The following is a 23298-nucleotide window of genomic DNA, read 5'->3' as shown; positions in this document are numbered from 1 at the left end:
CATGCCAACCCTCAACTATGAAGCAAACTGTCATAGGAAGCTTTGTTTTGCTCCTAACAAAACCAAGTTAAAGGAACTTGCTAAAAAGCATGAACCCTAGAATCGCAGGAAGATGTAGCATTTGAAAAGATAATTTTGGGGGCACCTGGGTGGCTCAGTTGGTTAAGCATCCGACTTCAGCTCAGGTCATGATATCATAGTTTGTGGGTTTAAGCTCACGCCAGACTCTGTGCTATCAGCCCAGAGCCGGGAACCTACTTCTGTGTCTCCCTCTCTCTCTGCTCCTCCCCCACATATGTGCATGCAGGCTCTCTCTCTTAAAAATACACAAACATTAAAAAAAAATTAAAAAGAAAGTTCTGAGTGTCTATATCACCTAAAAGATGCAACAATAAAAGATTTATTACATAAATTCTGATCCAACCACTATACTGGAATATTATAGAAACACTAAAAATAATACAACCTAAGAACACATAATAAAGAATAAACTTGGTAAGATACAAAAACGTATACATTGAGGTAAAAAGATATAATTATCTAAAAACAATGAACACAGACCAAGACTAGAAAAAAAATGGAATAAAATGTTCCATGCAGATATCCTCTGTTATGACTAGTGAGCCTGGAACCAGTAAAGATTATTTTCCCCCTTTGATCCTCACTTGCCAATTTTTTAAAATGTGCCTATTGTGCTAACATGTCAAAGAACAGGAAATTTAAACTCTAACTTTTATGGAAATAGGAAAGAAAACATTTTTTCTTTCATAGAAACATTAAATATACCATTGATCTCATTAGAATAAAGTTACAAGCTGCTTTTCCAATGCTTTTCTCCAAACCCTGCAGATGATCTAAAAATACCCATCTTACCTCAAGTCCGTGCCGCAGGACTCTCAGAGATGATCGGGGTCCCCTACCGCAGGCCACATACAGCTGTGGTGTGTCTTCATTGGCCAGATCAGCTATCTGCACAGTGAAAAAGACAAAAAATGTCTACTTGTACTAAGTTTTCACACCGAATTTGATCATTCTCAGGGACAAAATACTTTTTAATTTACTAAACTTACATATTGGCTATTAGCCCTGGGGGAATCAAGGGAAAAAGCCCCCACGTTCCAAAAAACAAATCAGTTTGCAGCAGCAACTTTAACTAAGAAAAAAAGGCTTGTACCAATTCTTAAATTAGCAGAGCATTCCTTACTTAGTGAAATGAGTGTTATATAACCTCCAAATGAAGTTTACCATCTCCTTTCAGCTAAAAATATAAACTATAATATTATCAGGATCTGTAACTGTCACCAACAAAAATCATACTTATTCATAATGTTAAAATTTATATTCCTCCAATTATCCCACTCATCACTACTTCTAAATTACATCTACTGGGGCGCCTGGGTGGCTCAGTCGGTTAAGCATCCGACTTCGGCTCAGGTCACGATCTCGCGGTATGTGAGTTCTAGGCCCGCGTCGGGCTCTGTGCAGACTGCTTGGAGCCTGGAGCCTGTTTCAGATTCTGTGTCTCCCTCTCTCTCTGACCCTCCCCCATTCATGCTCTGTCTCTCTCTGTCTCAAAAATAAATAAAAAAACATTAAAAAAAAATTACATCTACTAAATCTATTAGACTATATATTATCAAAGTTACTCTATCTACAGATGCTCCTATGATGTAGCTGACCAACTACGGGGTAACTGCATCTGACTGCTCAGCCACCAGATGGGGAAGCCATGTGTTGGTATCCCAGATATCCAGCTGCTTTCCAGTACATTTGTTGGTCAATACACAAAGAGGTCAATCATTTGTACTGTAGTTTTGTCAAACTGGCCAGTTCAAATGAAAATTCTTGTCTAGAAGGCAGTACAGCTTTACTGTAACATGGACAAAGATATGTTGAGAGCATACAGGCTTCACACTGATCTCTCGCTGAAATAAATTAACTTATCTATTTCAAATGCACCATCTTGTTATTTAAAGCCTTGACAAGGAAGCACATATACTATTTCTTCACAACTTAATATTTTGCTCTATTGGCTATCTTATGTTTATTACTATATGCATTTAAAAACAGTACTCAGAGAAGAGATCCATTTGCCTCACCAGACTAGTAAGGATATACATGGCACAAAATACCCATAGCTCTGCTGTAGATACCTGAACTTTCTATAAATTTGATCTTATCTACAAACTATTTACACTATTATTTCCTCAAATTCCAATGAAACAGGGGGAAAAAATCACTCATAATTTAATTAGGATTTCATTTATTATCTATTGCCTCAGGGCTAATCCTTTCTCAAAAAGAAAGAACAAAAGCAGTTAATTTCAGAATAGTTAATTTTACCAGGAATAGTGACTGAACAGACTTGTTTCTCCAGCATACAACGAGCAAACCTCTATTAGAAGTGTGATCAACCTGACAAGGTAGGGTGGCGCCTAATGTTCACTCAAACCCCAGCAATCCAGGACATAAATGCATAACAAAATTCCTGCTACAACAGTGCACCATCAGCAGGGGACAGAGTCCCCATCCTAGGCCACCTTGGGTTCCTCCTTTGAGGATGTATTTTAAGAAGTTCTGTTACTGACTGATCCTAATGTCTCTAGAGATTTTTAAGAAGAAATTGAGTGTTAAAATAAGAGACAGGGGTGCCTGGGTAGCTCAGTCAGTTAAGTGTCCAACTCTTGGTTCCGGCTCAGGTCATGATCTTGTGGTTCGTGGGATTGAGCCCCGCCATCAGGCTCTGCACTGGCAGTGTAGAGCCTGCTTACGATTCTCTCTTTCCCTCTCTCTCTCTGCCCCTCCCCTGCTCAGGCTCTCTCTCTCAAAATAAATAAATAAACTTACAAAAAAAAAAATAAGATAAGAGTTATTCATAGACTATTAAGTGGCAAAAAGTCAATTTCAGAACACTGAAGTATATAAGCCTATTAGGATTAAAAAAACATAACCCAAACAAATACATGCACATGCACTGATACGGGGAAAATGCCTGGAAGCAATCCTAAGAAGTTGTTACCAGCAGCATCCTCAGTGGATAGAAAGTTGAAAATAAGATTAGGGGTAGGAATTTTACCATTCACCTTTTGTATAGCTTGAATTTTTAGACTGAACATGAGTTATATATTTAAAATTAAAAGCCTAAGGATTTATGTAATGGATTTTAGTTCCCCAATATCCACCTTTAAATGCTTCAACCTTACACTCTTGTGATTTCTCAGACATGCTGCCGTGCCTCACTCTTAGACCAGGGATTAATTTAACTGGAGTTAAAACTTTAAACTCATTTAGGGGTGCCTGCGGTGGCTCAGTCGGTTAAGCATCTAACTCTTGGTTTCTGTTCAGGTCATGATTCTGGTTCAAAGTTCTGAGTTCCAGCCATGCGTCAAGCTCCACACTGATGGTGCAGAGCTTACTTAGGATTGTCTCCCTCTCTGCCCCTGCCCTACTTGTGCTCTCTCTCAAAATAAATAAAAAACTTAATTAAAAAAAAAAAAACCTTGGGGCGCCTGGGTGGCTAAGTTGGTTAAGCGTCTGACTTCGGCTCAGGTCATGATCTCACGGTCCATGAGTTCGAGCCCCACGCCAGGTTCTGTGCTGACAGCACAGAGCCTGGAGCCTATTTCAGATTCTGTGTCTCCCTCTCTTTCTCTGACCCTCCCCATTCATGCTCTGTCTCTCTCTTTCAAAAATAAATAAATCTTAAAAATAAAATTAAAAAAAAAAAACAAAACCTTAAACTCATTCATATTCAGAAACATCTGGCTGGCACTGCTCATTGTAGAAGAGACTGGAAAGATCCACACCTGGCAAAACAAAATGGGAGAGAGGCTGTCCAACTCATCGACCAGCACAAGGTTTTTAAGTGGTCTTGGCTGGAAGAAGAACGTGTCTCCTTCTTCCAGAGGCATGGCAGATGAAAACTCAGGCTCTTCATCATCATCTCCAAGATGTGCAATTTGATATAAGTAACTAGGGAGAAGAAAAGAAGACTTTAGTTAAACACTTTCTAAAGATAGTGTTTGCCATAAATATAATCCTCACAAAGCACTTTACAATTACCTATCAAAATTCTAACATGCATATCGAGTCAGCATCTGTTTGAGTGGGGTCTTCTTTCTTAGAAGAGAATGGGATAGGGGCACCTAGGTGACTCAGGTTGTGATCTCGCTGTTCTTGAGTCTAAGCCCCACGTCAGACTCTATGCTGACAGCTCAGAGCCCGAGCCTGCTTCAGAGACTCTGTCTCCCTCTGTCTCTGCCCCTCCCCAGCTCACGTTCCATCTCTCTCTAGAAAATAATCATTAAAAAAAAAAAATTAAAGGGTGTCTGGGTGGCTCAGTCAGTTAAGCATCTGACTCTTGGTTTCATCTCAGGTCATGATTTCACAGTTCATAAGTCCAAGCCCCGTATTAGGCTCGTGCTGACAGCATGGAACCTGCTTGGGATTCTCTCTCTCTTTCTCTCTGCCCTTCCCCTGCTCACTCTTTCGCTCTTTCTCAAAATAAATAAATAAAAAAAAATTTTTAAAACTAAAACTAAAAAGACTAGAACGGTATAAAGAAAATAAAGACTGCTGAATTCAAGAAGTGCCTGGTTGGCTCAGATGGTAGAGCATGCAACTCTTAATCTTAAAGCTGTGAGTTCAAGCCCCATGTTGGGTGTAAAACTTACTTAAAAAAAAAACATACCATCATATGCTGAGTGTGCACTTAGCTTTTGGGAAGAAACTCAATTTAAAAAAGAAACCAAATTATTGGTCATGTTTAATATACCAGGACCTTCAATACAGAGCACTTTAAATTTTTTTTTTTTGCAACATTTATTTATTTTTGGGACAGAGAGAGACAGAGCATGTACGGGCGAGGGGCAGAGAGAGAGGGAGACACAGAATCGGAAACAGGTTCCAGGCTCTGAGCCATCAGCCCAGAGCCTGACGCGGGGCTCGAACTCACGGACCGCGAGATCGTGACCTGGCTGAAGTCGGACGCTTAACCGACTGCGCCACCCAGGCGCCCCAAGAGCACTTTAAACAATATCAAGGGAGGGGCGCCTGGGTGGCTCAGTCGATTAAGCGTCCGACTTCGGCTCAGGACCTCGCGGTTTGTGAGTTCGAGCCCCACGTCGGGATCTGTGCTGACAGCTCAAGAGCCTGGAGCCCGCTTTGAATTCTGTGTCACCCTCTCTCTATCTGCCCCTCCCCTGCTCATGCTGTCTCTCTCTCAAAAATAAACAAATGTTAAAAAAAAAAAAAAACAGTATCAAGTGTAGCTTTTTAGAAGATAAAATGACTAAATCAGCATCTGAAATATATAAGGTACTCAAGAAACGTTCAAATAAACCTCAGCATTTAAAACACTTTTGGTAAACACATCAGATTCTACACTAAATTTAAAAAAAACCAAACAGGGTTATTATCCTTGAACAATCTACAAAAGCACTGAGAATATAAGATAAACATATAAAAGTTAATATAAATTCCTTCCTCAAGCAAGATGTGTACACACAGATAATGAAAGCCACTTGTCAAAGATACCTTCAGTGCCTAGTAATTACCAGGTAACCAGAAGGATGGGCTCACTACCTCCATCACAGGAAAAGGCTGCTTTGGCCAAATCCTGGCAAAGCAGCTTCTGTAACTATGGTGTTGTGCTTTAGAGCAGGAACTCTGGAATCAGATCATCTGGGCCTTAGGTATGTGATCAATTTCTTTCACAAATTCACAAATTTGACAAATTCTGTGACCCAGTTCCCCAAAGTATAAATGGGATAATGGCATGGTCTCACTGGAAAAGTTATGTACTGTATTAACATTAACAAAGTGCTTATTTAGAACACAGTAAATACTGTTTGATAAATAGGTTGCTTTATGATTAATACCCATAGCACATGTTTCTGATACCCCAAATCAGCATTTTTTGAGTGTTGCAGACTTCAGCTCCAGCAGCAATGGTTAATTTCTCACAAGCTCAAATGCATCTCACTCTAACAAGCATCTACTTGTACACTGCCATCTTTCCACTCTCTGCCCCAAGGGGTGACTGAATTTCAGACCCGAAGAGAAAAATGATATTGCTGTTAACCTTCAGGTGAGCAATTCTCAGATGCATTCTGCTGGTCTGATGGGAGCAGGTCTTGATGGGAGCAAGTTCCTACTGCCCACAACAGGAATCTCAATAACACACTCTTATGTAGGCTTTTCCTCTTTCCCTCTCTCTCTCTCCACTGATCCCTTAACTCCTGTTTCCTGCAATTGCTCCCCAATAATCTACCTGCACCCATGTCTTTGTCTAAGGCTCTGCTTGCAGAATTCAAACCAAGACATTAAGAAAAACAATTTAGAACAGTGCCTGATATATACAGAGAAGTGCTGGATAAATTTTAACTACCATTCTTCAGAATAAAAGGAATCACTGTATTATTCCTAAATCTTTTTTTTTTTTTAATGTTTATTTTTGAGAGAGATAGAGAGCAAGCGGGGGAGGAACAGAGAGGGATACACAGAATCCAAAGCAGGATCCAGGCTCTGAGCTTTTGGCACAGAGGCAGACATGGGGGGCAGGGGGGGCAAACTCATGAGCCATGAGATCGTGACCTGAGCAAAAGTTGGGCTCAACCAACTGAGCCATCCAGGAGCCTCCCTAAATCCAATTAATAGACAATCAGGATATATAACCTTAGCAAACACACTACCTGCATAAGGTAATGGGGCAAGAAAATAATACCTTCTGCATCCAACTATTCTTTCCATCCACAATCTTATCAAGACAAATTACTATCTAAGTTTTTAATGTTTGCCAATCTGCTAGGTGAGAAAAAGACTTCAAATATGATTGGCGTTCCTTCAATTACAAATGAGTTTGAAATCTTCCTACATATTATACTTCTAGACCACGCGTATTTTTTTTTTACTGTAAAGGCATGTTCAAATCCTGTGCCCATTTTCTACTGATCGAACTACTAGTCTTCTTCTCAGGGATTTTCAAGAGCTTATGAACTGTCATGCAGTAAGAAAAAATAAATAAATAAAAAGGTCTGTCATATACACTGTTGGTGGGAATGTAAACTGATGTCACCTTTGTGAGGACAATTTAGCATTATCAAAATTTCATCCCACACTTATGAATTTAAACTATGGTTGCATTCAGCTAACACACAAAGATACAACTACAATGTTCACTACAGCACTATTTATGATAGCAAAAGTACAAACCTAAATACCAATACAGGGCATGGCCTTAAAATATGCAGCCACTAAAAATGTTTTCCATGTGCCAATTGCAATGTATGGGCCTTGCTCAATCCTAGTGTATACGATTCAACTTTTAAAATATTGAGGCATGGGGGGGCACCTGGGGTGGCTCACTTGGTTAAGTGTCTGACTCTTGATTCAGGCTCAGGTCATAATCTCACAGCTCGTGATTTCAAGCCCTGCTTCGGACTCTGTGCTAACAGTGCTGAGCCAGCTTGGGATTCTCTCTCTCTCTCTCTCTCTCTCTCTCTCTCTCTCTCTCTCTCGCCCCGCCCCCGCACTCATGCTCCTTCTCTCTCAAAATAAATAAACATTAAAAAAATACTAAAAAATATTGAGACAATGGAGAAATTTAAATACTGGCTAGCTATTTGATTATATCAAGGAATTACTATTATTCTGGAAAAGTGGGATTTAAGTGGATGAAAATACACCAAACAGGCTAAATATGAAAAGTGAGACAAGAGGTATAAACAAGGAAAGTGAGTTAATCAACAGCTGGAATAAAGTCCATGAGTATAAGAAGCATGTCTAAGGAATGAAGAACAGTCAGAGACAAGGCTGAAATGGCACAGAATCCTAGAATCCTAGATACACCTTCATTTTAATTACAAGCAAATAGCATCAGGTAAGTGGTTTGCACTGATGCTGTGAGCAGATACTGGCAAAACCATGGTATCTTATCTTGCGTAAGTAATTTGGAGACTTAGATACTGACTGGCTTTAAATTCAAGGCTAGAGCTCAGACTTTATCCACTTGGCAATAAAAAGTCATCAAACATTATAACACAGGAGTAAGGGAAAGGATTTCATCAGGGTTATGTCTTAGCTGCTTAATAAGATGACTGTAAAGGCTTAAGTTTTACAGGAAAGACAATAAAATGTAGTAAGTAAACTAGTGAACTAGTTTAGACTATAAACCACAAAAATTGAGATTTTACACTCAAATGGCTACAACTGGTCCATTAGTCATTAACAGAAAACCGAGGCTGGGAAGGTCACTGATGTGGCTGAGCAGCTGTGGGTAATGATGAGCTTCAACTTTAGATTTGTACAAGTGAAGTACTGGTGGGACATGTTAAGTTAGTTCCATAAATATTCAGTGAAATGTCCAGCAAAAAGCTCAGAAAAGATCACTTCTGAAGCTATTTTTGCAGCTACCAACAGATACTGCTTAAAGGAAGCAACTGAAGTGGGGAAAATAACCAAAAAAATAATAATAAATAAAAATTAAAAAAGAACATAAAGGGGGAAGAGGAAGGCAAAACTTTTGAAGAAAGTTTTGTAGAAAGCTCTGTGCCCTTGAAGCCACATCTCCCTCCTCCCAACTTTTATAGTAACCAGGATAAACTAGGGTAATAAAAAGATTACTCACTGATTTCCAAATTCTGATGCTACAAAAAGGAAGCCTGTTTTAAGCACACACATGGCAGCAGCAACAGGCACAGTATCAAAATACTTGAGCCGAATCTCAGTAACCTGGAATGGAAAAAAAAGAGATTCTACTGTGTAGGCAAGTGAAGCTAGGCCACAGAAGGTAGCCCAGTATTGTAAGATAGCATAAGCAGAGTAGCAAGTAAAATATCATACTTAGTATCTAAACCAGGGGTTAGCAAACTAAGGCCCAGGACCAGCCATGCCTATTTACACACTTCCTATGAATGCTTCTGTGCCACAATGGCAGGGTTGAGTTGTTGAGACAGAGACTACGTGGCCCATATAAGCTGATGATGTTTACTATTGGGCCTCCACAACAAAATATGCCAATTCCTGAGCTAAACATATATAAAAAACTGCACAGCTGTTCACAGAACTCTGCCATAAGATAAAAACAGTAACAGTTCATGTGTATTACCAATTTTCAGGAGACAGGGAGAGCTTTCTCATTACTCACTAGAAGTGGCATTACTTGATCTCATATTATTTCTATGAGATTACGAGACCAGGTATCTGTTAACTAGAGAGAAAACCTACATTCATATACCCAATCCAAATTTAAAAAGCTTTGATACCTTACACAACCACTTTTTAAGTCATTCTGTTTCCATTTTATTAACGTGTAAAGTATTATTTGTCCTATCTCAAAGTAGTATTAAAGAACAAATGGTTCATAAAAACACTGTGTAAACCTTAAATGTACACAGAAATATCAATTTTTCAGGGGCACCTGCCTGGCTCAGTCAGTTAAGTATCTGACTCTTCATTTTGACTCAGGTGGTAATGTCAGTTTGTGCGTTCAAGCCCTGCATCAGGCTCTGCGCTGGCAGAGGCTGCTTAGGATTCTCTCTCTCCCTCTCTACCCCTTCCCCTCTATAAAAATAAATAAACCTAAAAAAAATTTTCTTTAAATATCACTTTTTGAAATAAGGTTATTTAAATATATTAAAATTAGTGTAGCAAGGGGCACCTAGATGGTTCAATTGGTTAAGCGTCCAACTTCGGCTCAGGTCATGATCTCACGGTTCAGGGGTTCGAGTCCTGTGCTGGGCTCTGTGCTGACAGCTCAGAGCCTGGAGCCTGTTTGAGATTCTGTGTCTCCCTCCCTCTCCCTCTCTCTCTCTCTGCCCTCCCCCACTCACACTGTCGCACACATGCTCTCACGCGGTCTCAAAAATTAAACATTAAAAGGGGTGCTTGGGTGGTGGCTCAGTCTGTTAAGCCTCCGACTTCAGCTCAGGTCATGATCTCGCGGTTTGTGGGTTCCAGCCCCACACTGGGCTCTGTGCTAACAGCTCAGAGCCTGGAGCCTGCTTCAGATTCCATGTCTATTTGTCTCTCTACCCCTCCCCCCCACTTGTGTGCTCTGCCTCTCAAAAATAAATGTTAAAAAAATAAAAATAAAAAATAAACATTAAAAAAAATTTTTTTAAATAAACTAAACCTAGCAAAAGGATTTTTTCATTTTTTCCTTCTCCCTCCATGATCTGCTTACCATATCTTCATCTGTCTCCAAAGTGATCTTGAAGATATCTCCCTGCTCAGTTTGGGCCAAAAAGAAGAACATCGATTTGGTCTTATGGGTGGCAGAGCAGACAAAAATCATTCCTCTTTCAGGGTCATCCAGGTCATTCTAGCAAAGTCAAACACAGAACCAACAACTTAGAAATGAGTACTTCTTATATAGGGAATTTAGCACCTTACCATAATACAGGCCACTCAACGTCTACAGGCACCTGGAGCCTCTCTACACAAGCTTGACCCAGAAGAGCCTGCCAGCCAAAAAGTGAACACAATAGCTAAAAATTCTTATCGACTATAAATATATGATAAAGCCTCTGTACAAAAAAGCAGCCACAATTTCACTCTACATCCTGAATAAATGAGCAACATCAAGAACTTTCTCCAGAGAAAAATGTCAGAAAAAAGACATGAAATTTAAAGAGTCATCATTTTAGGCTATGAAGAAATCTCCTACATGTCCACTCAGCACTATTCTATACCAACTTCCTAAGGCAGCTCCTTGACTATGATTTTAGATTTTTTTTTTCATGTTTCCAACATTTTCTATTTCCCTCACTGAGTCAGCTGTTCAAGGGCAAAACATGTTTTATACTTCTTTGCAGTCCCAAAGCCAAGTACAGTGTCTAGCAGTTAAGTGCTCAACAAATGTCTGATCAACCAAATCAAATTACTCACCACCCCTTACCAATAATTTATCTTGATAGATTTCTTCTCAGATTTTCTAAGATTTATGGACTCCTACTCAGGTATCATATATCAGATCAACTAAGACCTAAAAGGCTTAATCCCAGGTCCTATAAATTAATGTCAAAAAGTTATATGCTAATTTGGATATAAATTTAAAAAATGTTAATTTTAAAAATATATCAAAAAGATATAAAACCAGGGGTGAAAGAAGAGCTTGAGAAAGCAGAGATCAAACAAAATTAGCTGAAGCTGGATACACAGAAGTTCATTACACTTTACTTGTGCATATACTTAGTAATTAATAATTTCCACAGTAAACTACTGAGATTAAAATCAGTAAAACACCATTTTCAGGATGCCTGGGTGGCCCGGTTGGTTAAGTGTCCAACTCCTTTTTCTTTTTTTAGAGAAAGCAAAAGAGCGAGCAGGGGAGAGGTCACGAGGGAGAGAGTGAATGAGAGAAAAGAGAGAATCCCAAGCAGGCTCCACAATCCACTCCGCTTGGGGTGCCTGGGTGGCTCAGTCAGTTGAGCATCAGACTCCTGATTTCAAGTCAGGTCATGATCCCAAGGTCTTGGGAGCCCTGCATCAGGCTCCGTGCTGAGCATGAAGCCTGCTTGGGATTCTCTCTCTCTGCCCCTCCCCTGCTCACTCTCTCTCTCAAAATAAACATTTTAATAAATAAATAAAATTAATAAAACACCATTTTCAACCACCAATGTAGTAACTGACCTGAGAGGAAAAGCAATGTGTAAAAAGATTCTGGGGAAAAGAATATTTACAGTCTCAAAATTCACCAGCAGATTCCACACCAACTACAAAAAGGAAAAGGTACCTTCACAATTAAGAAGCCCAGATGGACACTACCTTAAAGTGATCAATTTAACATCACCAAGGAGTCAAACTAACATTATGTGCCCCTAATGTGATATAGTGGGAAATGTGTCACTGCTTATGTAATAATTCTATCAAAAATATTAACAAGGATCTAACCATACAGAAAAAGATGAGACAAACTTCAAGAAAATTAGCCTAGACTCTTAAAAAACTGTCAGTATAATAAAAGATTAAAAGCAAACAAAGGTGAGGCAAAATAACCTAAAAGACAGTAAAGGTAGATATAAGGGAACTTTTGTGGACAATGAGAGAAATAGGCATATGAACTCTACATAAGATAACTGTATTACACAAAACAGTAATTCCTGAGCATGACCTTGGTAGTGTGGTTATGTGGGAAAATTTGTTTTTAGGAACTACATCTTAGGAGATTCTTAAAGTGTCACGACGACTGCAACTTATTAAATTGTTAGTTTTAAGAAGTATGTAATAGCTGTATCATACGAAAGAAAAGCTAAATATAGTATAATTTTAAGTTGGGGAATCTTTTTCCTCTACATAAAAAGCAGAGATTCACTGTTCTATTCTTTGAAATTTCCTCTGTTGGAACGCAAGGAAAAAAGACAAGCAATGGAAAACAATCTATCTCCGATAAATATGTCTGGTGTCTTCAAACCAGAAATTTGCAAGAATTTCAAACTGATAACATCCAGATTGTTCTGAAATAGAAACTGTGTTTTTTATGTTTTTAATTTTTTTTAATGTTTATTTATTTTTTAAGAGAGACAGAGAGGAAGAGATGGGGAGAGAGAGAAGGGGACAGAGGATCCAAAGCAGGCTCTGCACTGACAGCATAGAGCCCGATGTGGGGCCTGAATTCACGAACTGTGAAATCATGACCTGAGCCAAAGGCAGATGCTCAACCAACTGACCCACCCAGGCGCCCCTAGAAACTGTGTTTTTAATTCCTTTTCTCAAAGAATTTGTTTTGCTTTTACTAAAATACTTTACCAGCTTTATTAAAAATAAGATTTACAGGGGCACCTGGGTGCCTCAGTCAGTTGAGCGTCCAACTTCGGCTCAAGTTATGATTTCACAGTTTGTGGATTCCAGCCCCGTATCGGGCCCTGTGCTGACAGCTCAGAGCCTGGAGTCTGCTTCAGATTCTGGGTCTCCCTCCCTCTCTGCCCTACCCTGCTAGCGCTGTCCCTCTCTGTCTCTCTCAAAAACAGACACTGGGGGGAAAAAAAAAGGATTTACAGAGAAACTAAAACTTGATTAACACATAAACTAAAAGATTATACTATAATTATAAAAAATAAATTCATTTCACAAACACAAATATCTTATCCTATGGCAAAAATTTTTACCCGTCTCCTGGGAATTGGACAGCGGATATCTGGTTGGTCACCAAAGTTCTTATAGGTGATATAGTTTTCAGAGCATATCAGCACTCCACTTGGACCATCTGACCCTCCGGGAACTATCAGAAGAAAACAGAATTTAGGAATGATTTAACATAACCACAAATTATAATTTCGTTTTCAATTCCTTCTCTCCTTCAGCACATCTCGGATGAAGGTACAAGTAGCTGAGACTGAGAAACATTCAATGGTTTGTTTTCCCTGATACTAGCCTAAGACAAGGATGGAGCACAGTTTCAACAATCCCAGCCTGTCCAGGTATCAGATAATGCATCTAAAATTTTTTGCTTGGAGCCCAAAACTCAGTTCTCATCTTCAGACCTATAATCCAACTGTATACTCTTACATGGATATTCCACAACAGCTTAAAAATGCATCGTATTCATAAACAAACTCGCATTCCTTTCCAAATCTGTTCCACCTCCTGGGTTCTCCATCTCAAGAGAATACCACTATTGACCAATAGAACCAGAAACCTGGGCATCACCCTTCCATTTTCTCCCAACCACAGCTCTATTGATTCTACCTCCTTAGCAGTGTTCATGCTGCTCATGCTGTCGATCTCTCAGGTTAGTGAAACAGCTTCCTAATGTAGCTTACAGTCTTATCCACCATTTGATTAGCCAAAACATCAGCAAGTTATCTTTCCAAAATGCTCACCTTTAACAGGTTATTATTCCCCGGCTTTAAATCCTTCAGTAGCACAAAAATAAATAAAATAAGGGGCACCTGATTGGCTCAGTCAGTTGAGCGTCCAACTTTGGCTCAGGTCATGATCTCACAGTTCGTGAGTTTGAGCCATCGAGCTTGCTGCTGTCAGCCTGTCAGCACAGAGCCTGCTTTGGATCCTGTCCCTCCCCCCACTCACTCTCTTTCTTAAAAAAATAAAACATTAAAAAATAAACAAATAAACAAAAATAAAATAAAATCCTTAGTAGGTACCTCCCCACCACTAACTACCTCTACCTCTAATCACAATGAGCTTCCAGTTTTTTGAATGAACCATGTTCTTTGTTGCAAGTAGGCCTTTGTGCATCTTGTCCACATCAGAAACTCCTTCCTCATACCTAGCTAACTCCTAACTAATCCTCAGGTCTCAGCACAGAGGGCACTTCTCTAGGAAGATTTCTCTAACACACTCCTTTTCTTTCCTTGGTTTAGAGACCTCTCTCTCCTCAACCCTGTCTTGGCATTTGGCAAATACTCGGGCAATTTTTTTGTTAGTTACACATATTCACTAAACTCGATTTTGCATAAAGGAGACAACGCATCTAATTTTTCACCACTGCAGTCCCAGGTCCCAGTAGACAGACTACGCACATATTGACTGTAGAGACTCAATAAAACATTGTGAACAAATCAACCCTTGTCAAAAAAAACATGGTAATGTTACAGCACGTAATGAGATGCTATATCATATTTCCAAGGTTCTTTTGTTAACTATAGTCTCTAAGATTTAATGCTCAAAGACAAGTGCTATGTTTGTATTCTTCTCCAAAATCCTCCCCCAACAACAGACCATATATCACATTAGACATCAATTCAAGGCAAATGACTCAAAACATAAAGGAGTGGGATGACGATCTTTCCCAAGCCTACTGAAACTTAGCTGACCACAAAAACAGTCGTTTCCTTTAGTCTTTTAATATAATGAATTAAAGGTACACTGATGTTTTCTTTTTTTTTTTATTTATTTATTTATTTTTTTTTTTTTTTTTTAAGTAATGTCTACACCCAACATGGGACTGGAACTTACAACTCTCGAGATCAAGAGTTCCACTAACAGAGCCAGCCAGGCACCCCTGATACTGATTTTCTAACAGAGTATCTCTGAACTCCTACAAAAATCTTACTTAGCTATGATGCATTTAAAACACATACTTCAATTTACTACAATCTTTGGTTTTGGCATTTATAACTAGCATATAGTTTTTTTTGTTATTGTCCTTCCCAAGTTTTGGTATTTGTTATATTTAGGCTCATAGAGTGATACAAATGTTTCTTTTTTTCCTAATCTCTGGAGAAATTTAAGGTCCCTGAAAATTCTGGACCTTAAATCTTTTCGGGAAGATCTCTGACAACTGCTCCAATTTCTTTAATGGATGGTCTATTATTCAAGTGTCTTAATTTCTTCTTGGGTCAATTTGGTAACTGTTTTCAAAAATATTCCTGTTTCACCTAAGTTTTCAAATTCATGGACATACATACAATTTTAACTTGTTGGATTCATCCATTGTCTTTTCAAAAGAATTAGTTTTAATTTTCTTAATGAGCAAAAGACTACCTACAGCAAAAATATCAGCACACCTAACAGTAGTCGATATTCCAGGCTGAGGGCTGTCTCACCCTTTCTTCCTTACCCCCATTAGAAGAGTCAACCACTCTGAACTTTTAACCTCGCCAAAACAGAGACAAGGCACTTAGACTTACTACAAATGAATTACAGTTTCCAAACCCTTACATTAAGTAAATTCCCCTAAGTTTGTACATAAAATGTGCTAAGCAAAAAGGCACAGAGAAGCTCGGAGACAAAAATACCTGTAATAAGAAAGTTGCCATGTTCCTCCAAAGGTTCACTGTATTTTCGGACCACATGATTTAAACCAAGGTCTAACTCATAGAAAGTAAGCGTCTGCTGGGTATTAGCTGCTGCTTCCCCTGTGGGATCATTGTCTGCTTCCTATAGAGAAGTACATGAGCACAAACATGGCATCAGGATTCCTCCATCTACAAATGGGGAAGCAGAGGTCCACAACAGTTTACCAACGTTCACACTACTAGGTTAATGGCAGAGCTTACACAGGAACCTGGGTCTCCTGTGTAAGGGTTCTCCCTACTGCCTTCCATTCAAGGCAAAGAATGGTACGCCCCACCTTTCACTACCTCCCTGCAAAAAATATCCCACATACAGTTTCACTTCCTTTTTTAGACAACTCTTTCCAATAAATACCATTTTTATAGGGATACTGTTCAAATCAGAGTAAGGTATTATTATATAGTTAGGTGAGCTATGAAACATTTCAAAGAATCTTAGTAAGACATTTGGAAAACAGAAAATATCTGTTAGCAGAATTATAAAACATGCACAATGAAGAAACCAATCAGGAAAGCACTGAGGTGAGTGAAGAAACCCAAAGCAGGGTGGTAGGAGGGAGGAAAGGAGGGAGAGAAGGAGAGGAAGGATTCAAAGTCCCCATTACCTCATAATCCATTTCCAGACAAGCAAACATTGGATTCTCAAATCCTACATCTACTCCAACCACATGATACACTAAAGTGTTCGCTTTGTGGGCTTCCAAGGGAGATGAAATGGTAAGCCGGGCTGCAGCATCTCTGTTCAAGATATATACCAATTTCTGTTTTTCAATGGCACCTGTAGATAAAGAAGACAAAACAAATAAAATTTCCAGAAAATGAAGAGGTCTTACACAACAGCCAGACTCACATCACAATTATTCCTTTAAAATCATTAGTAGCCAGCACTAACTCTAACATAACTATATAAGTTATATAACATAACTCTAACATAAGTATATTTAGCATAAGATTTTGCTACCACAGTAAAATAAATAACAGCATTTTATACCCCCTCCTTACTAATACAGACCTTAATATCCACTAACTCTTCAAAACTTTTTAGCATGCCCGAGATTTAATGATACTGGGAAACTAAAAGTTCATAAAAATTGCTGGCTTTATTCTCTGAGTTAGATCTAAAGTACTGTAACTTGTCAGGGGGGGTTGCCCTCTGGAGGCCTGATCAGATACACATAATTTTCTTCAAGATATTTATCAGAGAAGAGACATGAATGTGAATCATCACTTCAGGCTGATGAAAGCAACCATATTCACTGCCTAATAATGTAAAATCATTTAGTTTCATCATAGGTTTTTGGCTACACACAAAGAAATGGAAAAAACACCTAATCCAGCCAGACAGGAAATAGAAAAGGTATGTTAAGACTTTTCCCATTCTTTTAAAAGGAAAAGCAACTTTAAACCATGGTATTAAGTGAAATACGATCCAAACTTTACCCAGGTAAGGAATTTATTGGCATACTGCCAAGAGCACAGCATTGTTATCCTAAACTGAGCATCTGTAAGAATCAGAGATGCACTCAAAAGAGCAAGTCACTCACTAATCATAACAGCTCGCCCCTTGGGATCCACAGCTAAGAACTGGCCAGGAACAATGCGGCGGCATCCACTCTTGCCAAAGGTTTCTTGGTGAATTTTCTCAAACATATTCTTAGATGGCTGGTATTCCAGGATAACAATCCGACCTGAGTCACTGCCAACCACAATGTAGTCCTTGGTGCCACCCGTCAGCCTAAAGGCCATGAGTGACCGGATAACACCAAATACTTCCACAGTTAGTAGAGTGTGTACTTTGCCAGTGTTGGGGTCGGGACGAAGCAGCTCCAATATCTTCCCACGGGAAACAACAATTTCCTGTTGTTTGGTTCCTAGATCACCAAAACAATAAAGATCACAATCAGAACTAGTCCAAAAAGTACCTGGATGGATCAAAATGCCACTCAAGACAAATAAAAAATTGAGTAAGTTGGGGGCTTGGTATTTTAAGTTTTCTTATTCAATTTCATTTCTAGAATTGGTATGATTTAACAAAAGCAGTTTCAAAGAAAAAAAATTTTTTTTTTCCAAAGAGAGCTCATACAAGTTGAGGACAGGGGCAGAGGGAGAATCCTGAGCAGGCTCCATGCTTGTCACATAGCCCAATGCGGGCCTCAATCACACGACCCTGGGGTCATGACCCAAGCCAAAATCAAGAGTCAGACACTCAACCAACTGGTCCATCCAGACCTCAAAGAACTTTTAAAACTGCTATCTAATATATACCATTTATTTCTAAACTCACCCCTAGAAAGCTCCCTTGCTTTCATAACCATAATCAACATCTCCAAACACCAATTTGCACCCATCTCTCCCTGCCTACTACATAATTCTATTGGGATATACTGTCATCAACTTTTAACTGAACGTTTAAAATAACTAAATTCCTGAGGCGTCTGGATAGCTTAGCGGGTTAAGCATCCGACTCTTGATTTCAGCTCAGGTCGTTCTCTCACTGTCCTTGTGTCCTTGTGTCAGGTTCTGATAGCACAGAGGCTGCTTGGGATTTTCTCTCTCCCTCTCTCTGCCCGTCCTCACCCTGCAACTCAAGCACACTCTCTCAAAATAAATAAATAAACAAAATATAAAATAAATAAATTCCTTCTTCCCAAACCTCCTCTCTGGTCCCAACTAACCTGTTATCAACATTACTGTAATTTTCTCTGCCACCCAGGCTAGAAACTCATATCCTTCTCTTTATATCTGTCCCTGCTGCCCTCGTACAGGTCTTCACTATCTAATGCCTAAATGCCTTCCTTTCCATCCCGTTTGCTCCCTTCTCATTTGCTCAAGGACACCACTTATCAGGCCACCTTACTTTCGAAAGGTCCCTTGGGGATAGGATAAGATCAAGTACTTCAAACTGTTTTAGAGACTATCAACATTATATAAATGATGTTGTCTAAGGATTTAAGAAAATTTTTTTCTATAATATATTTCAGGAAAAATTTTGAATTTAAAAAAGGAATTTGAGGGGTACCTGGATGGCTCAGTCAGTTAAGCGTCCAACTTCGGCTCAGGTCATGAGCTCATGTTTTCTGAGTTCAAGCCCCGTGTCAGGCTCTCCACTCTCAGTGCAGAGCCTACTTTGGATCCTCTGTCTCCCACTCTCTCTGCCCCTCCCCCAAAACTCCCCCCCCATCAAAAATAAACATTGGAAAAATAAATAAATAAGGAATTTAAAACACGAAACCAGTTAATATTGAAAATGTTAAATTCATAAAGATAATAACTGGAAATCTTACCAGAGAAGTTGCCATGAATGGCAAAGCTGATGCCAGTGGCTCGCTGCAAGGTCAAGTTGTATAGAAACATGGTGGCAACAACACTGAGACAGTCACAACTCCACAATCAGGCCTGTTATACCAAGTAAAACAAGCTAAGAGAACATAAAAGTAGAAAAATATCAGCTTGAAAACTTGTTTTAACAAACATTTCTGCAGAATGCAAACTGGTGCAGCCACTCTGGCAAACAGTATGGAGGTTCCCCAAAAAACTAAAAATAGAACTACCCTACGACCCAGCAATTGCACTACTAGGCATTTACCCAAGGGATACAGGTAAGCTGTTTCTAAGGGGCACACGCACCCCAATGTTTATAGCCGCACTATCAACAATAGCCAAAGTATGGAAAGAGCCCAAATGTCCACCGATCGATGAATGGATAAAGATCTGGCATATATATATATACATACATACATACAATGGAGTATTACTTGGCAATCAAAAAGAATGAGATCTTGCCATTTGCAACTACATGGGTGGAACTGGAGGGTACTATGCTAAGTGAAATTAGTCACTCAGAGAAGTCAAATATCCCATGACTTCACTCATATGAGGACTTTAAGAGACAAAACAGATGAACATAAGGGAAGGGCAACAAAAATAATATAAAAACAAGGAGGGGGACAAAACCTAAGAGACTCTTAAATATGGAGAACAAACTGAGGGTTGCTGGAGGAGTTGTGGGAGGTGAGATGGGCTAAATGGTAAGGGACATTAAGGAATCTTCTCCTGAAATCATTGTTGCGCTATATGCTAAGTAACTTGGATGTAAATTTAAAAAATAAAATAAAAACAAAAATAAAAATGATAGGGGAGCCTAGGTGACTCAGTCGGTTAAGCGTCCGACCAGCTCAGGTCTGATCTCACAGTTCATGAGTTCGAGCCCCACACTGGGCACTGTGCTGATAGCTCAGAGCCTGGAGCCTGCTTTGGATTCTGTGTCTCCTCCTCTCTCTGACCCTCTCCCGTTCACACTCTGTGTCTCTCTCTCAAAAATAAATGTTAAAAAAAATTTTTTTAATTAAAAAAATAAAAAAAATAGTAATAATAAAACGCTAAATAAAAAAAAATTTCTATATAAGAACTTATGGATGAAGGTAGAACCCAAAGAGGAAGGCCTAGTGACAAACATATTTATAACTGGAGTGCACTCTACATTCCAGGCACTATGCTATAAACTTTTGTCTGTAATCTCACAAGAAATCTATAAATAACTCATTGTTACACTAATTATATAGCTGAGGAAATTGAGGTTAAGAAATTAAATCACCTGCCTGAGGTCACTAACAAGTGGGACTAACAAGCCACTAACAAAACGCTGGAATCGGTACCATTAATACAACACTATTTGCCTTTACAGTCACAGAAACTAAGCACCTCTACATTTATTTATTTTGCATAGGCTATACAAGCACTTGGTTCAAAATTCTTAAAAAGCACAGCAAAAAGCTCCGTTCGGTACTCCTCCCTGGGAAAATCAGTTTTACTAACTTATGTTATCATGTCCTTCCAGACATTTTCTGCATTTGTAAGTGAGAATATAATACTATTATTTTCTCTTCTTTCTAATGGTTGGGCACTATACATTGTACACTCACATTATCCTGCAACTTACTTTTTATTACTTTACCTTGGAGATAGCAATAAACAAAAGGCTTTCTCATTTTTATTTTCCAGCTGTGGAGTATTCCACTGAATGGGTATATAAGGATCATTTAGACAATACCCTACTGATAAACATTCAGGTTCCCAATCTCTTGCTATTATGAACGTTGCTGCCAAGAAAATCCCTCCTCTATAGGTCATTTATACGTGTATGCATACATGTTTAATCTTTAATCTATCTTAATTTTTAATTAAGATTAATCCCTGTAAGTGAAACTGCAGTACTGAGAGATTCATACATTTGAAATGTGGATAGATATTGCCAAATTACCTTTCAAAGAAACTCTACCGATCTACAGCCCCAGAAATCTGAGTCCCTATTTCCCCATAACCAGACCTTGGCTAGATAAAAATGGTAACTTAAGTGTAGTCTCCATTTGCATCTGTTATCTAGCTCAATATTTGATGATTAGAATTTAAAATTTAAATCTATTCACCATCAAAAACTAAAACAACACTCAATTCCTGTTACTTCAGACCTCTCTAAAAGAGTGTACAGTCACAAAAAAGGATTCTTTTCATTCAACAGGACTAAAGAGTGCAAAAGCAAACTGATGTACCTTTCTTTACCATAAAATTACCTAAAACTACAGCTATGCAGTTATTGCTAGAAAAGTTTTTCGATTATTTACAGACAAAAAGCAAGAGATCTTGAAAAATCCAATGTAATCACTATGTAATTAACATAAAAATTTGATTTTGTTAAATGAGAAAAGAAAATTATGACTAAGCGTCCTCATAAATAATAGTCACAGAAACGGTTTTTGCCCAACCCAGAAATGGTTGAGAGGAAAGGATCAAATCCTCCACTCTGGACATGGGTCCTGAGAGATGTAAATTTTCCTTCTTGAAACTAAGGAACATTTTTAATGTTCTTCTAGGATGGTAGTGAAGAAGGAAAGTGGAATAAGAGAGTGGGGAAATGACCTACAAGAAGCAAAATAGCGAAAACGAACAGACACAGACATACACCCACATCCCCAGAAGGGCGTATACACTGTAAAAGTTCCAGGGAAAGTTGTTCTCAGCTTAAAGTCTGAGGGAAAAGAAGCAAAGAATAGATTATAATTGTTCTCAATCGAAAAGTAGTAATGTGGTCAATTTCATATTTAAAAAAAAGAAAAAGTGAATGTGATTCTCAAACAAAAGTAAATTTATTCTCTTGCATCCTCTGTGGTTATAAAATTTCAATCATCATTTCTGCATAAACTGCAGTTATCAACAAAATTTATAATGAAACCCTATCATGTTGTCAACAAGATCCATGTTGCAGGATTGACTATACTAAATGTAAAGAAATGCTATTAAAAAAAGGGGGTGGGGGGAGTACAGGCCCCTTCCAAAAGCCCTGAAAAGTTCCCCAGCCAACTCTACATTCTAACTCCTTAAGAACTCAATTTAGTTTCCAGTTCCTTTATAACTGATGACATCCGTTACAGTCTGTGAAGTTCATTTCCCCCAAACCTGGTTGGATTCAGGTTCCCCAATTATTCTTTCATCAGTAGCAGAAGTTGCATTTTGAAGGAAGTTCATTCTAAAACTACAAGAACTATACACCAGGAACCACTAACAGCCAAAATATGGTAAATTTTGTGATTTTCCCCACTTCTATCTCCTGTCTGTGACTACTAAAAGCTGAGCCTGTGATTGCTGCCCCCATTTCTTCTTGCGCCAAAGGTACATCACCGCATTGAAACTCGCAATGTCTTCAAAATAAGTATTATTGTCCCCCACTTTATACATGATAAAACTGAAAATCATGTGGAGAAAAGTTACCCCATTACCAAAACACAATTCAAAATAGGGTCTTGGCTCCAAAAACTGTTTCCGTTATTTACGCTTTTAACACGCTGGGTCGTCCCACCTTACAGTTAGTGTGTCCTTTACGTCCGTCTTGCCCCAGCTCACACCTCCTCCAGGGGCAAAAAGCTGGGCGAATTCTAGAAATCTTATTTTGACCCAGGCTTCGTTCCCCCCTTGTAGAAGGAAGTGGGAAACGACTCCTGAAAGCCATTTTCGTACGCAAGCGTTCCCCTCCACCTCCTCCTCGTCCTTTGCCGGGACCTTACGGGCCTAGGCTGCTTTAAAAACCTCTGCCAAACGTTCAGCTAACCCTCCTACATAGCCATTCTCTGCCTCCCCAAGCCCGGGGAAGTCGGAAGGCTGCTTCTTTACCCTGCCTCAGGAAGGATGGCGTGGATATCCGACAGATGCTGAATTCCTTCAAGGCCTAGGCCACCGCCAACTTCAACCCGCCAGGCTCCGCCATTAGCTCTTAAAGCAGGGGCCTTAAAGCGGGCCCGCGACGTAAAACAGTCCCCAACAGGCGCCTGAAGAATGTATAAGTAATTTTTTTTTTGATGTTTCTGTCTTTCTTTGACTCCGCATTAAAAATTAGTTAAACATACCTTATGGCCGTTGCTTTTCCCAGGAGACTATAAAAAATAGACCTTTTAAGGTGGACTTAAAAAACAAAACAAACCATAAATCTATCGGGCATTTCGTGGGCAGCCCAAAAGACCTGGCGCGCAAACGAGGAGGGGTCCTCGCGGAG

General features: G+C 39.1%; 1 protein-coding gene and 2 non-coding genes across 5 annotated transcripts in view; all 3 read right to left on the bottom strand.

The window, feature by feature from the left end:
* The window catches only part of SF3B3 (splicing factor 3b subunit 3), a 47490-nt gene extending 24460 nt beyond the window's left edge, over positions 1 to 23030 (bottom strand). The window contains exons 1-10 of one of the 3 annotated variants that reach the window (XM_030297741.2): positions 22920 to 23030; positions 19040 to 19173; positions 17300 to 17626; positions 16361 to 16533; positions 15699 to 15840; positions 13107 to 13219; positions 10184 to 10321; positions 8627 to 8730; positions 3807 to 3972; positions 874 to 969 (exon numbers count right to left, since the gene is read on the bottom strand). In XM_030297741.2, coding sequence (XP_030153601.1) covers positions 874 to 969; positions 3807 to 3972; positions 8627 to 8730; positions 10184 to 10321; positions 13107 to 13219; positions 15699 to 15840; positions 16361 to 16533; positions 17300 to 17626; positions 19040 to 19109 — 1329 coding nt within the window. In that variant the 5' untranslated portion in view covers positions 19110 to 19173; positions 22920 to 23030. The remainder of the gene's footprint in view (positions 1 to 873; positions 970 to 3806; positions 3973 to 8626; positions 8731 to 10183; positions 10322 to 13106; positions 13220 to 15698; positions 15841 to 16360; positions 16534 to 17299; positions 17627 to 19039; positions 19174 to 22919) is intronic. The other 2 variants (XM_030297742.1, XM_030297743.1) reach the window with 2 other exon arrangements.
* LOC115503591 lies at positions 10559 to 10650 on the bottom strand. The gene has a single exon (XR_003965430.1). It is a non-coding gene; the product is annotated as a small nucleolar RNA SNORD111 (small nucleolar RNA).
* On the bottom strand, positions 16913 to 16992 carry LOC115503590. The gene has a single exon (XR_003965429.1). It is a non-coding gene; the product is annotated as a small nucleolar RNA SNORD111 (small nucleolar RNA).
* Positions 23031 to 23298: the final 268 nt, after the last annotated feature.

This window comes from Lynx canadensis, chromosome E2 (genome assembly GCF_007474595.2).
Source record: "Lynx canadensis isolate LIC74 chromosome E2, mLynCan4.pri.v2, whole genome shotgun sequence".
NCBI lineage: Eukaryota > Metazoa > Chordata > Mammalia > Carnivora > Felidae > Lynx > Lynx canadensis.
This window is presented reverse-complemented; position numbering and strand designations above follow the sequence as displayed.